Source organism: Dermacentor silvarum, chromosome 7, assembly GCF_013339745.2.
Source record: "Dermacentor silvarum isolate Dsil-2018 chromosome 7, BIME_Dsil_1.4, whole genome shotgun sequence".
Classification (NCBI taxonomy): Eukaryota; Metazoa; Arthropoda; class Arachnida; order Ixodida; family Ixodidae; genus Dermacentor; species Dermacentor silvarum.
Window position 1 is genome coordinate 67,200,434 of NC_051160.1, and position 16,447 is coordinate 67,216,880.

The 16,447-nt window shown below is 46.5% G+C and overlaps 1 protein-coding gene across 1 annotated transcript in view; it reads left to right on the forward strand.

Moving 5' to 3' along the window:
• The first annotated feature begins 3,598 nt into the window (after positions 1-3,598).
• The window catches only part of LOC119459549 (uncharacterized), a 35,178-nt gene continuing 22,329 nt past the window's right edge, over positions 3,599-16,447 (forward strand). Inside the window, exons 1-3 of the mRNA XM_037721262.2 lie at positions 3,599-3,747; positions 14,526-14,662; positions 14,735-14,817. Coding sequence (XP_037577190.1) covers positions 3,634-3,747; positions 14,526-14,662; positions 14,735-14,817 — 334 coding nt within the window. The 5' untranslated portion in view covers positions 3,599-3,633. The remainder of the gene's footprint in view (positions 3,748-14,525; positions 14,663-14,734; positions 14,818-16,447) is intronic.

Consider the following 16,447-nt stretch of genomic DNA (forward strand, 5'->3'; position numbering starts at 1 on the left):
GAGCAGGAAGTTGCGGACGGAGACAAACACGGCCGCCCGAACACTGCCTTTATTCTTCTTCTTCCTTCGCCACTCAGGCACTGCACCGTCCTTGTGTGGTTCGTTACACACTTCCCCCTCCCCCCGAGAGAGTCGAAGGTGCAGGGGCGGATGAATGACAAGCATAAAAATGCGCACTTAGTGCAATGTCTCAAGATGACCCTTGTCAACTTCATAGAGAAGTGTAGCTGTCTGGTAACTTCTCGTATAGCTCTGGTGTACGAGCTTGACTGTTGTGTTCCGGACGACATCCCTACCCGAGAGAGCTCGGAGGCTGCCCGGCTCGGCTGCTCGACCTTGGAGGGCCAGAGAGCCTTCGTGGCCACGGAACGCGCCGCTGCGGAAGCCACAGCGGTCGCGGTCTAGGGACTCCTCCTAGAGTTTGTAGAGGGTCGACCCTTAAGGCCGTCCCTTAAGGCCGTCCCTATCTCTCACTTGTAAATACATCAAATAAATGTTTTTCACCACCACCACTGTCTGTATGCGCCGTAGCTCGTGAACGCTGATCGTAATCCACATTCGACTCCTGATACAAGTGCGTTCAGTTCAACCGCCTTGAAGTACCAGGAGCGGTAATTGCTTTTCAAACTAGTGCGGATGAAATGATGCACGTTGTGAGTTTTCTTGAGGATATTACGTGCACGTGAGAGGTAGCGCAGGCGCTTAAATTGCCTCGTTTCTGATGGTTGTAGATAGGTGTTTTCTGAAATGACTGCTCGTTGTTCGAGATGTCTGAGGCGAGAAAATGGCACCCGTCCTTTTCGCCGTTACATGCGCTGTCGTTGTAGTTGTCCTTGTAGTAGACGTAGTCTTGACTGGCGGCGTTGAAGCGTTCCTTCGTGACGTTCTTTTCTAAAGAAACAGCGTACTTGGGTTCGTCTCGTGTTTATTTGGCTAGCAAATTCACTTCTTCCTAGTTGCATCTGTGTGTTCGGTGATGCTCTTCGTCGTCGATTATGTCGAATCCGTCGTCGGAGTCGCTGAAGTTGTTGATGGAGTTGATGTTAATCTTTTTGATGTTTATGCGGGAGCTGCTGAGGTGGCCTTTCCTGCAGATTTAGCCTTTGATTGGTTTTGCAAATCGAAGTGGTAGTCTGTAGGTAGCTGGTGCATTGCTAGCTTGTGGAAGACTTGTCTGGTGGCGAAAGCATTGTGGCAGGCTTCAAAGAAGGCTTTTCTGAGGCTGCTGCGACGACCTGATCAATAGGTGCTATTGTCATATGGTAGAGTGTGACGCTTAGGGTTTGCGACGCTGCTGCAGTGGCAGCGGTTCCTTGGGGTGTTGTACGCGGAAGAAAATTTTTTGTTGCGAAGTGGTTTGGTCTCCAAATGTACATGGCTCATCCGTAGCTGTTGAAAGAGTATTGTCTTCTTCGTGAAAATTGCACATGCTACTGGTGGCTTCCCTCTGACGTATTGTCGGACAGCTAGTCGGCTTCGATTCATGAGAAAAAGTAATGGTTGTGCTTGAGATGCGGCGCTGTTTCACAGCTGTGAAAGTGTCACGTGACGAGAAACCCGGTGTTGGACCGCGCGTACACGACAAAGGTGTGAACGCGTCAGATGGTTCAGTGACATGATTCTTGTGGCGTGTCGAGAGCATAGATGGTGAAGATGATCCGGTGGTAGCCATCATCTTGCTGGGCGTGCGTTTGTGCATCGTGTTCTAGCGAGGATCATGGCATGAGAAACTCATCGATGATCTCCTCATACGAGACCTTGTTTGGCACTGATGATGATTGCGAAGTGGAGGCTGCGGGTAACTGCGGTGACACAGTTGAAATATTTCTAGATGTTGGTTAGCGTATACTTTAAATTTACTAATCATTTCACCTTTGATTCTCCCCCACGATTCGTTGGTTTCAAAGATGTGCGCGAGGTAAAACCGAAATGCCTCACCGGTGACGTATTCATTGAAGTTGGCGACCATCTCCCATTCCGACCATGATGCAGCGGATGCGTGGAGCTCTAAAAGGTGGGACCAATCTTCCATGGCCAAACGTCCACTGATCCGGTGTACTTGGGGACGTCCAAGTCTTCCGATGATGCGTTCATGATGCTGGTCTGTTTAGGCGGTGGATCTGTGCGCTGAGGTTTCACAGAGTGGCGTGGAATAATTCTATGTTGATGTGGGGCTGATGAGGTGGCTGCCAGGTCTTCATCCTGTCGACTTGTGTGACGCGAGCAGGAGGCTGCGGACGGAGACAAAGACGGGCGCCCAAACACTGCCTTTATTATTCTTTTTCTTCCTTCACCACTAATGCCCTGCACCGTCCTTGTGCGGTTTGTCACAATCATCATCACAATGAATCACCGTTACAGTCATCATCATTTTTGTCGTTTTATCCGTGCCGCAGCAACACTACCGGAGGGTGCGAAAGCCTCCTGAGCACATGAAAATCATTCCGGTGCGAGCGCCTCGCCTCGGTGAGGAAAAGGAGCCGACCATGGCTACCACTGAACTCTTGCTCTCTCCGTGAAATGGGATGGCCGGAGCAAAAACTGCAACGCACGCCAATCCCGAAGGCCATGCTCTCATTCTGGCTCACCCATGTTAATAAGCCTATAGCGAGGTTCATTTCGACCTAAACTAACGATAGCAAACTCAACCGGACTGACTCAGGCTAACTGGTCGGTGTTTGTGAGTATTTCCTATGGTTATAAGTGCTTATGAGTATACATTTATAAGCTACAACGAAGACAACGCATATATACATCACGCGATTTTCTTCTTGGTCGCTGCTTTGTTTCCGTTCCCAATAAGGTTCATCCCCATTGGCTTGGTTTGTTGGTTTGTTTCCTATATGGGAGTGGCTCATGTCCACTGCGGCTGATTGGCCAAAGCTGTTGTTTAATGTGTTGCTTGACCCGCCGCGGTGGCTTAGTCAGCTAAGGCGTAGCGCTGCTGAGCACGAGATGGCGGGATCGAATCCCGGCCGCGGCGGCCGCATTTCGATGGCGAAATGCAAAAACGCCCCTGTGCTTGCGTTGTAGTGCACGTTAAAGAACCCCAGGTGGTCAAAATTAATCCGGAGCCCTCAACTACGGCGTGCCTCATAATCAGAACTGGTTTTGGCGCGTAAAACCCCAGAAAGAAGAAAGTATTGCTTGACTTCGGCTACAGGCATGTTGTATATGAAAATATTGCATGGCAGACTTTCCTGCTCAGTGTATATACTTCAGAAGCTTGAATTGTACGACTTAAAGTATTATAAACAACCGAATACATCCTGAGCATGCGGTGACAGCCCTGAGCACAAATAAAAAAGAACAGACAACTCTAAAGTGCAGTCTCACATTTAGTTGCCGCCTCGGTGACTGTAAGTGCAGGTATCTTGTTAAGCCTGTTATTTCGATTTTGCTTTGTAAAAATGTCGCTGATTAAGAGGGCATAAGTTCGAGTATGAGAACAAGGTAAATAATTTTAATGATAGTTCAGTGCCAACGAAGCAGTTTTTTGAAGGACAGGTGCATTGTCGTGAACAAGACTGTGGTTAACGAAACGTAGTGACATTCCAGCAAGCGATCGGATCAGATACCTATAAAGTCAACAGCGATTTCGACTCTTCAGAAGCACGCTTAAGTTCTGAGAATATGGCTGGAAAGCTCAGAACAACGTTATTTCTTCTTGCCCTTTTCGATGCCGCAATGTCCAACGAAGGGAGCCCAACTAAGCGAAATGGAAGAATGCCCGTGGACTTTATTATGGTAAATATTAACCTGACTTGGCGCTGTTATCTCAACACTTACGCAGTATTATATTTTGGCATCCACTCAGGGAGATACATTGCTTCAATAATGAGAAGCATAAACGGTATCTTTCACACCGCAACGCTCAAACGAGTGGCATTCAACTGAATATTGGGCAGCAGCATAAAGAAGCTGAGTTGCAGAGCTGATTGGCGTGCTTCGCTGTGTGCGGGTGCGGGGTACTAACTAGCATAGGTGTGCAGATGGAACTTAACGAACCAATGATCAAGATATCGTTTTAATGCACGGTGCGTAATGGAAGCCTGTAGCAGTCACAATCATCAAATTAGTATTAGCTGGTGAGGTTACAAACACACAGCGGCAGCCCCTTGCTCGTGGAATAAGACAAAAAGTAGCGAAGCAGAAGCGGGGGTTGGCTTTGGTTCTCTAAGTAGTTCTATTTTGTAAGGCTTAATTTCGACGCAACATTGCCGTGAATTTTGGCGAGAGAGGTACGGGGAGCGCTACAGCTGCTGAACAATCCATACTTTCCTAGCGCTTGGCCGAAATTGTAAGAGAAAATGAAGTTACCATTTTTCCCACACAGCCTGCAAATTTGATTATGACACCTGTTATCACGCGCTGCCGACCATAAATACGCCTGCTTATTTGTTCCAGATGACGCTATTCTACACCCCGTTTAACGTTTTACAACAACGGACTGCTGAGAACCGCATAAATACGTTTGTGATTATGTCAAAAGTTACTTTAATTAGTCCTATATACGGAAGTACGACTTGTATTTATTTTCATTTTGTCCACCCGCAATACCGCCTATTCCGGTTGGCCTGGTGTTTGAGACGCCTTTATTTTCAAAGTGATTTAATAGCAGTGTAGTGTTATGTTTCTACCAGCCGAGCCATATGCAGCAGATTTATGGATGCTTGTACCCTCAGCAAACAACGCACTGAATTCGTCTTGCGTATTATTTATCCGGTATGGTGCATGACATGCGCTTTTGTTGCAGGCAAATATATATATATATATATATATATATATATATATATATATATATATATATTGTCACGAGTCAACGCGAACAAAAAGCAACATGTTGAACAAGACGACGGAACAGCTTAAGAATCATCAGAACAAGGACATTTTCTTCGTCTTCGAATGCCCCTGTCCTACTACTCGGAGTCAGTTAAAGCACATACTGTCATCGTCGTTTAAATAGCTAGATAGAGTGCGCGTCAATATATATATATATATATATATATATATATATATATATATATTATAGTGGGAAGTAGCATGACGAAAAATGCAAGAAATAAATTTACATACAAGAATATCGTTCCAATAGCGAGAACGCGCAGAAATAGTATGCGAATGAAATATCATTATTAAGCGGAGTGTAAGGCAGTAGTAAAAACTTCAAATAAGGACGGGGGCCTGTAGGCTCTAGAAAAGAAGGCGGCCTTTTATGGCGGTTCCACTGGCATATTGCTGAGGAAGTAATCGTCTGTGGCAAAAATCAATATTTATTATGCTTATTTTCAGTGAGCTCGTGTTGTCTTGAAAGCGGGACACTAATTTCTAGCGTTTTCTTCGCTTTGGGGAAGTTCGACGAGAAACATTTCACGTCCAATACTAAACTCTACAGAAGTGTCAGATTTCTTTTTTTTTTCGCAGGCCTGTTTAGCCCTTTTTTTACTTAAACACAAGCTTACAAGCACACCTTTATTTCTATTCCCAAATTTCTGGTTCATTTTACAATGTCGATGTTGAGTAGCCAAACACGTTCGACCTAGCTAACCACTTTACCCTCATTTATAACTAGTCAGCTATTCGCACTTCTGTCGTTTTGCTTCTGCGCGTCGGTATTTTTTTTTTTAACTCATTGAAGAAATGCTTGCATGTCCTTAGGTCACTGGTGGAATAAATTTTGTAGCGTTTTTCACTGAATAGGTTCTCAGTAATTTGCATAATGTACTGGGAGAGCACCACTGTCTTCCACATGACATTCATATTGCTACGGGCCAGTACCGTAAGGGCGAAGTTGACCGTTCTGCCAAACAGACGACGGCAATTCGGAGCTAAGCACCGCATATCAGTTTGTAAATGCACTGATATATAACTTTATAAGCCGTCTTTTGATGTATAATCTTGGTGGAGGAGCGCGTTCCCAGTCCTCGTACCCAGTCCCAGTCCTCGTCAAGGGGAAGGGAGGTAGGAGCTTCCCACCATACCTCCAGGTGAAGAGGTCTCGTACACACCGGCTACAACTGCCTCTGCGACATAGGTCACTATTTCCACTCCTCGCGATCATGCCGTCTGTCCGGCATTAATCGTGAAGCAAAATGATCAATCTCGCTAGGCGGTTGATTTGCATCTTGAACACTTTTTAAACTAAACGATAGACAGTACACGGTAGAAACAACGGAACGAGGCGCTTACTCCAACTGAACAATTCATTGACAGGGATCACAAATATATACACACAAAGATTTTAAAAAACTATGTCGTTCCGCACTTCGAGATATATAGAACATCACATGAATTAAAACACGTGTCCAGGTTCAAAGTGGACATCCTTTTTTACAGCCAAAAATATCCTTGGAACTATATGTCCGTGTAATCACAGAAAGCGCTCAGAATCTAATATTAAACACAGAAAGAAGTGTGCAGATCTTGGGGCAGGCATTGTGCACTTGATTTCTTCAGCTGTGGCAAAGTGTATGTGGGCTATTCTGGACGGTACATCAACGTGCGTATAAGAGAGCACCAGACGTCAATCAAATCATCTTGGGCGTCGCATCTGGCTGCTTACTGTAGAGAATACGGGTGCTATACCGCGGTAGATGAAACGGAGATTGTCTTAAAAAGCGACAATCAGCTAACTCGGGAACTAGCACAATCTACAACATCAGAAAAAGAGAAGGTCCCTGTGCCATCCACCCTTCTGTCAAGCTCCACTATAGGGAATTTTCCTTTCTTGATCGTTATTACACATGTATTTTAATTTCTTTCGGGATGTATTATTGCTTTTTTAGTGACCCCTATTTTGCTGCCCCTGCGCGATTACGCACATTTTTGTGCATATATCTTCGTGCTCCCTTTTAATAAATCTTTCAGTTGCGAATAAGCAACTTGTAATGTTGTTTCTATAATGTACTGCCCATCGTAGCGCTTAAAACGTTTTCAAGATATCAATCGTGAAGACATCGAGGACTGAATCTACCTTTATGACCACATGAGCCTCTATAGCTGGTGGGATCCTACTGTCATGCCTGCAAATGAACAATCATGATCCAGTCCACTCTGTGAAGGTGAAGCTGTTTAGCGCACGACGCCGCGCACAATAATTTGCCACTCATATGGTGTCCTTTGCTTCGTGCCATATTTCTAACTACGTTACCGCAACCCATCACAATGTTGTACTTGTAAAAATAATTTCCCGTAATAGTCTGCGCCTCTGTGACGTTCACTGTCCCCAAGAAATGTTCTTGACTGATATCCTTCATTTGCTGTGCTCGGTTACATTGTTCAATCGCAGTTCCTTCCCGCTGCTATGATGCTTTCACCCATATCCTGTGAACAATACTGGCATGAGTCTTTAGTATTTATTTTTATGACGGTATTTCAGGATACTGCAGAGTGTAGACAATCAATGATAACAGAGGGCAACGATCAGTTAGACCTCCCCTCTCTCAAAAAATTGCCGCATATCCACGACGTGAAGGATGATGAGTGGGCGAGGCACCGGGGGATCATTCGGGTAAACCAGAGCTACGGACGAGAGAGAAAGAGAGCGCGTGTCCGGAACGAACGCCCTTGTGCACCGCAGCGCCCCTAGCTACCGATAAGATAGAGAGCGCGCGTCGGGAACGAGAGAGAAAGAGTGCACAGCTGCGCCTCTAGCGGGAGCGGCCAGTACTATCATGGCTACAACGGTGCGACGGGGGACAAGGCTCGACCTTAAGGAGCTTCGCTCCTAAAATGAGTCTGTCTATTTCTACAGCCCTCGAATCAGGCACATATCTTGTCACTGTCACAATTCTTCAAATTACCCTACCCCCACCAGCTATCTCGGACACTCTCAAGACGTGCTAACTACACCGCCACGGAACCTTCTTCAGTTAGCCGCCCCTATTCATGGTCCCCTTCGTCCCAATGCCAATAGCCTCACTCCCCTCAGCGCAGTCGCTCAACTTCGGTTTTCTTCGAAGGGTGCTCTATAAGACAGAAAACTTAGTGCTGAGATGAGAATGTCCTCTTCTCCTTACGCGGCATAGTTCTCTAATGATGTTTCCTACTAACATGAACCTTCTTGACGTACTATAGTCGACGATGTTGCTCTGTCAGCTCTTAATGACAATGGGCACGTGTGCATGCTATGAGAGCTGACCTTCGCAAGTGGGTCAAGAAAATTCTAACGGCCGCCACGGTGCGCGTTGTCTATGTCGCCTAAGACGAAGCAGCTTCAGTTATTTATATGCGTACTGCCCAAGCCTGAGTCGACGATCGCTCTACTCTCATTCTATTCAACATCCACGCCCACAATCACGACGACGTCACTATTGACCTGGACTTCCTTGCCACGCATTCTGCTTTGGTCGACTCTTGAACAGGTGCTCTCCGCCTTTCTATTCGGGACCCCAACGAACCACCGCCCGGGCACCTCAGTTTAGAGCACTGCCCAGGCCGATAGAGCACTGCACATTGGGCGGCCCGCCCGAGCCCGATCAAAACTTTTATGGCGAGACCCGGGCGCGGCCCGGGCCCGGAAATAATCTGTTACCCGCCCGCCCCGGCAGACACCCCTTTACCTTAAGCCCGAGCCCGGCCCGAGCCCAACTCGAAACCGGCCCGAACCCGGCTCGAGACCGAAAAATACATGTTTTTCAGAGTTGAGAAGCCCGAGAATAACTCGCAGAAAGCCAGAGCCCGGCCCGGGCCCGCGTCAAGAAACCCGAGCCCGGCCCGGGTCAAAAAGCACACGCCGTGCCCGAGCCCGGCCCGAGCCCGTGAAAAAACTCCTCTACCCGACCCGGCCCGGCCCACGGGCCGGGCCGGGCCCGGGCTTTCGGGTAAGCCCGAGCCCGTGCAGTGCTCTACCTCAGTTCCGCCAAGTTTGTTCACTTGCGACCCTCGTCTTTGGTAGGTGCTTACTCGATTCATCCTACTAGTGATCTGCGATGAATGGACAGCGGCTCCTATGACTGACGTTGTGCTCGCACCAGCCATCACAGTACCTTTTACTGTTTTATTGCGATAAAAATTATAGGGACACTCAAAGAGAATTTCTGCCGTCGGCGTCGCCGTCACCGTGAGGTTCCATATGACGTCAACGGCGATGAAATCGTCGCATCGCGCCTGACGCTGTATGTGCGAGTGAAAGGGCGAGGGACGTGTGCTTTCACGGGGAGCGAACGGACGGCGGATAACAAAGGCGCGTTCTGCGCGTGCTCCTTGAAGGGCTGCAGAATTAAGTGTCTCTTTCCTCCTTTACGATCACCATATATATATAGAGAGCAAACGCGACTTCTTCCGTCGCGTGAAAGGCCGTGGGGGGACGGGAGGGAGGGAGGCAGGGGAGGCGACGTTTAGCTGAGGCACCAAATGCGTATTTATATAACAAAAATCACCGCATATCCACGAAGTGAATGATGATGAGTGGGCGAAGCACCGGGGCATCATTCGGGTAAACCACAGCTACGGACGAGAGAGAGAGCGCGCGTCGGGAATGAACGCCCTTGTGCACCGCAGCGCCCCTAGCTACGGACGAGAGAGAAAAACTCCAGAAGCGTTCTCCGGAAGCCGGAAGCGGAACCGGAAGTGGAAACGAAGCGGAAGTCGGCTTCCGGTTCCGGCTTCCGAAGCCGGAGCTTGGCGTACATATACTATACATATACATATGTATATATGCGTATACATACATACATACATAGCGGTCTCCATGCCAACCAGAGCTACGGACTACGAGGGACAAGGCTCGGTCCTAAGGTGCATCGCCCCTAAAGCTTTGCGAGGCGAGAAGGTGGTAAAGACTTCCGATGCTGCTCGACGAGTGTCCCATTCTGCTCGTCGAAAACCTCCGAGCCGCCCCCAGAGGCACCGGCAAAAGTCAACAACGTCGCACGCGTTCGGTGCGAACGTGGGCAAAATGCCGACGGCGTCGACAACAGTTCTGCGCGTTGCTGGCGCTCCTGCATGTCCAAGTTTATACAGCTGATAAAACTACTATCCTTACTCCGTATTCTCTATTAAGTTGCTAACGCAATTGATGCTTCGCCTTTCGGGTGAAACTGCGACATTTTTTTACTGTTACTGCAAAATGCAGCTCCCTGCCCGTGGTCAATGTTGATTTGGCGACACAAGTGCTGCCATAGTGATGTCTCTGACCTACCTTTGCGTCCTTCAGGATCACCAAATTTCTTCTGCTGCAGTAAACGAGGGTTCAACTTACCGTTCCCGGCCTTTGAGCCTGCCACTGGTACTATCGCTGACCTAAGGATCCTGCTTGAGCCAGACCTCTTTCTGGGCACGCTGATGAGTTTTACCACGTTCGTTTTATATAGAAATATTTGTGATACTAGTAACTTCCTGCTACAGCTGTAACATTAACAGAAACCCGTGCTGAGTGTTGCCAACGGAGCGCCAAGTTCTTCGCTCATAAGTTCACAACATGCTCGCAAATAACATTATTGAACTATGGCATGGTCCATGGACGCGACCTGTGGTCATGGTGAAATACAAAGATGGCTTGATCTGATTGTCTGTGGATTATTGGTACCTTACCCGAGTAAAAATAAGCATATCTATCCTTTACCTGGAATTGGTGACGCCCTTGACTGCCTCCACGTGGCTCAATATTTATTAATATTGACCTTGGTTCCCGCTAGGGGCATACTGCCGCAGATAACTGAAACCGCGAGAACACCTGATGGTATTCATTATTTCAATGTAACGTCATTAGGTCTATGTAACCTAGCAGCCACATTTCAGCACATGATCTATCCTTCAAGATTTCAAATGATTAATGTGTATGCACTCTTTTGATGACGTTATTATCTTTTCCACTACCTTTAGGACTCATCTTGAGTGCCTGGGAACAGTCCCCGATGTTTGTTGTTCTGTCGGCAACTAATCGTAAAAAAGTGCTACTTGGTCTGTCGCCAGGTGGCCGTGCTTAGACATTTCGTTGATGCTAACGAAGTGAAACAGATGCGGGAAAAATTCCCTGTTCTGAAGTGCTCAAAAGATGTACGTAGCTTCATCGGGCTTTACTCGCACTTCCGTCACTTTCTGAAAGCTTTTGCGGCCATATCCCGACTACTTACTGAACATTCCAAGAGCGTTCTTTTTATGTGGACCGAACAATAGGCCCCCACGTTCTCTTGCCTAAGCAGCCTGCGCACAACGCCACCCTTACTGACCCTGTTTATTCACACTGCAAATTCGAAGTCCCTTCTGAAGGAAGGAAGGAGAGAAGGAAAGAGTGGTGAAGGAAAGGCAGGGAGCTTAACCAGTTCAGCACAACCGGTTTGCTACCCTACACATGGGAGCGGGATGAGGAGGAATGAAAGATGCGGACGAGAGAGAGAGAGCACACAGCACAGAACACACATTATCAGTCACAGTCCATCGCCCTAGCATGGTACGTGACATTTCTGTCACAGCCGCTTGTACAAGCCTGTTTCTTTAAAAAAAAGTCCCATTTGATGGCGGCGCAGACGGCATCGGCGCAGAGCTAGCAGAACACCAGCATTGTAACGACAGTGACATCGCTTACGCCATTCGACTTTTATGAATTTCTGAATGTCACTACTCCTTAACTGAGCGTGGATGTCTTGCTCTAGTTTCGGAAGTTGCGAAAGCTCTGCCCATACTTTTACGGCCCACATCTTTTTAGTTGTCATAGAACATCAAGTCATCACGCCGACATCACTTTCGTCGTCGTTTCAGCTTCCTCATGCAGTCGTCGTGATGACATTGTTTTGCACAGTTAATTTCACGCCATCGTAGTCATTCACTCATATTCATCTCACTGTTGACATGACGTCGTCGTCATGCTGTCATATTTACACCAACCTTATCATTTCAAAATCGTCATCCCATTGTCGTCATGCCGTTATAATCATACTGCCTTCATCGTTACATCAATGCAATTCCATCATCATCAAAGAGTCGTCACGATACAGTCATCGTCATGCCATCATGGTCATGGCCGACTTTGGCGAGCGACTGTCATAGTAAGTAGGCCGATTGCAGGTACGGGCGCACGGGCATGCTGGTAATGCTGCATCTTTCGTTAGCAGCGCGAAAATCTACATGGAAAAGAAGAGAAGTGACAGGAAAGAGCACTGACTTATAACAACTGTTATTGTGCACACAAACCAGTCCTAATTACCACGCAGTGAATAATCTCTGCAATGGATGCTTTATGCATCCATTACAGAGACTAGCAATGTAGGTCTATGTTCGAACGCACACAAATTATTACTTGTAAGAAAGAAAAACGAACTAGAGAGATATATTGAAGCGCATGCAATTCACAAGTCTGGAGATCGCTATGTAAGTGCCCCTTCATTGCCACTGCGTGATAAAGTGCCATATTTAGACACATGGTCTCTATGTCGTTTGTTGGAAGCAAAGCTTCGAGCACACTCCACCTGTCTCACTTTCGGCTGTACCATAGCGTGGTATTTAGGCCTTTTTTTTAACACGAAAGTGTTTTATGCCGGGGTCCACCAAGACTTCACTGACGTATTTCCGTCACGGAAATACGTCAGCTTACAATGTACACGAACATAATACAAAGAAAGAAACCAGAAGAAAAAGTTCCACAAACATGCAAAATTTGGAAATCGAACCCACGACCTCTCGGTCCGCGATGATAGATCGCCGAGCGTTTAACCCATTGCGCCACAAACGCATTTGCAGAGAGCTACACAGACGCGCCTTATATATCTAAAGCCCAGACCACACGTACGCTTGCAAACGCGCGCGAGCTCGCGTCCGCGCGCCCACGCATGCGCAGACGGTACGGCACGGCTCGTACGCGTCGAAACGCGCCGCGATCTCGCTGATCAGCTCCTCTCAGTTATCGCGCGCCTGGCTACGCAGCAACGGCGCGGTACATTCAACTCTCAGTTAAGCAGAATTATACCATGCAAGAAAGTGCTTCTTCTTTACTTTTTGTGCTGATCTAACAGCTCCAAAAAGATAACAATTACGTTTATAAATATCGAAGCATTTTGAAGCACTGCCAACAACTAAATACGAAGTGGCGTCTGCCAAGGTGTAAACAAGTGAGGCCAGTGAGCGCGCGCTGTCGCGCGTATTTGTGGATGCAAACCGCCATTCCTCGCTAGGCGCGGCAACCGCAAGGCGCGTAGACGCGAGCTTACGCGCGTCCGCAAGCGTACGTGTGGTCTGGGTTTTACACTCCTCCGTGTACCCGCGCTCTTGCTCGGGGCGGTGCCGCCACCTACGAGCAGAAAAGAGAAGTACTGCATTATGACACTAACGCGCACCGACAGTGAACGCTTCGGTGGTCTCAGCACTACGACGCCTCGATGCCAGCATTCGAAGGGACGCTGGCATCAAGAAGCACCACCAACGCCACCTAGGTAGCGTTCACCGTACTCAGCACAGCGGAGCGTGGCCTCCGCAATTAGCTCTGAAAATGTTTCTGAAGTTGATCGCGGAGGCTGCAATTACGACGCGCTGTACGCGCTGATTTGACTCGGTGACGATTCAGTTACGTGCTTTGTCTTGCGCGTTGTATTAGTGTGTCAGTTACGTGCTTCGTCTTTCGCGTTGTGCTAGCGTGTGCAGCGTAGTGCAGCTTCCATATGCACGACGGTTGCTCATGGTCATCGACGTTGGTAGTCGTGATGGAGGAGACGTGCCACCAGGCGTCAGCGTGGGTGCATCAACGCCTAAGGGCGCTTTAGCCACAAAACACCAATAGACATTATATATCAATGTGCAATAAACATTACACTACTTCTGTGAAGACACGTTTCACTTTCGTGTTCTATACCGATTCCTATATAAGAGGGATCAACCACATTTTTTTCTATCCCTTCTCTTCCTTCCCATGTGGATCATCGCGTTGCTAACTAAAGATGCAGAAAAGCAACCTCGTAATTTTTATTACTTCTAAAGTTTTGTAACAAATACAACAAAACAGACATTAATTTTGGTTGGTTCAGAGTTTCCCTCCCCTTAGATCCGACAGTGAGTAATGAATTGCTAAGGGAAGGCCTCTTCAACGTAAATATATACTCAAATCATCGTCGACGACTTGTTTTATGCTTTATAGAATTTCGCGCCTGAATATGAAGGCTGAAGTAACTCTTGTTCCACAGACCCTTTATCCTTTCAGGCGTATGTTGAAGCAGAAGTGATGAATCAGGGAAATGCAGATTTTGTTTGACAATATTCCACGGAAATGTCATAGCTAAGTTTCTAATCCTTTTGTATAGTACTTCTTCGGCCTGTGTCATGAAACCATAGATCTGTTTTCTTCATTTTGTATGCAGATGCGTGAACGCCCTTGGTCTCCAATGTTGCGCCACATAGTCATTGAATGCGAATAGTGCCACGAAAGTAGAATTGTTTCTGTATTATTAAAGACAACGCCTTGTATTCTCGTTGCACAACAACACTATTTATGGGTCCAAGTAAAATTACTTCGTAAAATGGAGAGCATAAGGTCGCGCAATGAGAAGTTAAAAAGGTTAGGAACCAATATGTTGCAATTCCTGCCTACTTTCTTGCAGTTCTTGAACACAACTGAAGACATATGGACCTACTATTCAACATTGAAGCTCCCATTCAAATGCAAGAAGGATGTCATATCTAATATATCTAATACCGATGTTCAACTGAACGAATCCTTTCTAAGGAAACACGTTGTGTGAGGCTGCAATATTTTTTGATAAAATGTAGTACACGTCAGAGATTAACGTACTTTTATTCTGAACTACAGGGAGAAGTTTTCGCACCATGGCCGACTCGGTCACAGTACAAACTCGGAGTCAGATCCTCGAAACCTAATGTTCATTACTGAGTGTAAGTTCCAACATTTCGACAACCTCCATTTTTCAGTTTGTCTCTACGACAATATGAAAATGAACGATTTAGAATATTACTCTATTGTTGTTCATAAAACTTGCGTGTTGTGTTTATATCCCGTAAAGTGCTTTCATTGCGTTATAGCCGCTTTCAGGATGTTGGCAACTAGTTCTTGATGTGAGAAGAGCCTGCTCCATTTGCTAGTGTCCGCAATAAATACAAGAAAGCTTTATCTACGGAAGGTTTGTGTACTCTAGATCATGTCTATGCCGAATCGTCTGCAATTTTGCTACCATTGAAATGACTAACTTAAACATACCTAGTATTGCTGTCTGGAGCTGGCTCTGCAGATGTTATTTAAATTTCAATCCATGTTGTTCAGCAGACCTAATTGCCGGTAAGCTACGGCGTAAGATGATTATCTCAACAAACGGATTGGTGGTTTGTCCGTCAGAAATTGCTTAGGACGGCAAAAAAATACGTCGCCCAGAAGATTTTCTAGAAAATAGCAATTGCTTTCTAAATAAATTTCACCTAAATAAAACACTCAGTGGCTGCATAAAGCTGGCACCATGTCTTTCAAGCTTATCTGTGGTACTGAAGTCTTAGGTAGGTCTAAAGTAAACTTTATCATATATTTAATAACGTTTATAACTGAAAGGAACACTAAGACTATGCGCAAAAATAAACAATACCTTAATGGTAGTAATCTCCCAAACACTACATATTTACCTCAAGTTTTGCAGATGGGGTTTAAAGGTATCATGAAATATTTAGCTGAACATCTGCCTAAACTGGCACCTTTCTTAGCATTTCAAAAAAAAAAAAAAAACAAACCGCACGAAGCACACCCACAAGATACAAGGGTTCTTCTGCAAGGAGCTATAGTTGCAATTAGCCGAGGCGTATCCTTGGGGCTGAAAGCAATTTTCATTTCGTGCGCCTATTAAGAATGCATACCGATGCTTGCCTTTGCAAACAGCGCAAACGTCACGAGGGTGTCTAGTGAGTTTCTTTACATGAAAAGTTTATTATACACGGTGTTATGGGTAAATTGCACTCTTCGAGGGCGACAAAATCAAAGAGGGTTTAACGAAATTTATAGAACACATAGAAATGGGACATCAATCTGAAAAGATGGCAAAGTGAAATGAATCAAAGGCGCCACTCCGACCATCCACAACTGCATTGGGGTGGCTCCGAAATCTTGCACCTGTGACCTCTGTCCTGAGGGAGAGCCGCAAAAACACAAAATCCTGCAGTACAGCTCGGTCTTGGTATTGCTGGCATTTCGGGTGGTTAGCTGCTCAACCACGCCTCACACATAATTATTCATAGGATTGCAATCAAGGTTGCTCTGGCGAGACGACCGAACCACAAATCGTACAAATTCTTGGTCAACCACTTCTAAATTTTCCCAGCGGTACGGCAGGGCTCCAAGTGTTGCTGACACACCTACGATCGTCCGGCAGCCACCTTTCCTGCTAAAAGGCTGCGCAAAAGTATTTATCAAATCGATATACCTATTCGAATTGAACATTAGTCATTGTGCACTGATGTATTGAGGCACGTCATCACCTTTACTGGAGACACATTCAAGGGAGGATTACTTTGCGCAAATTTGCCC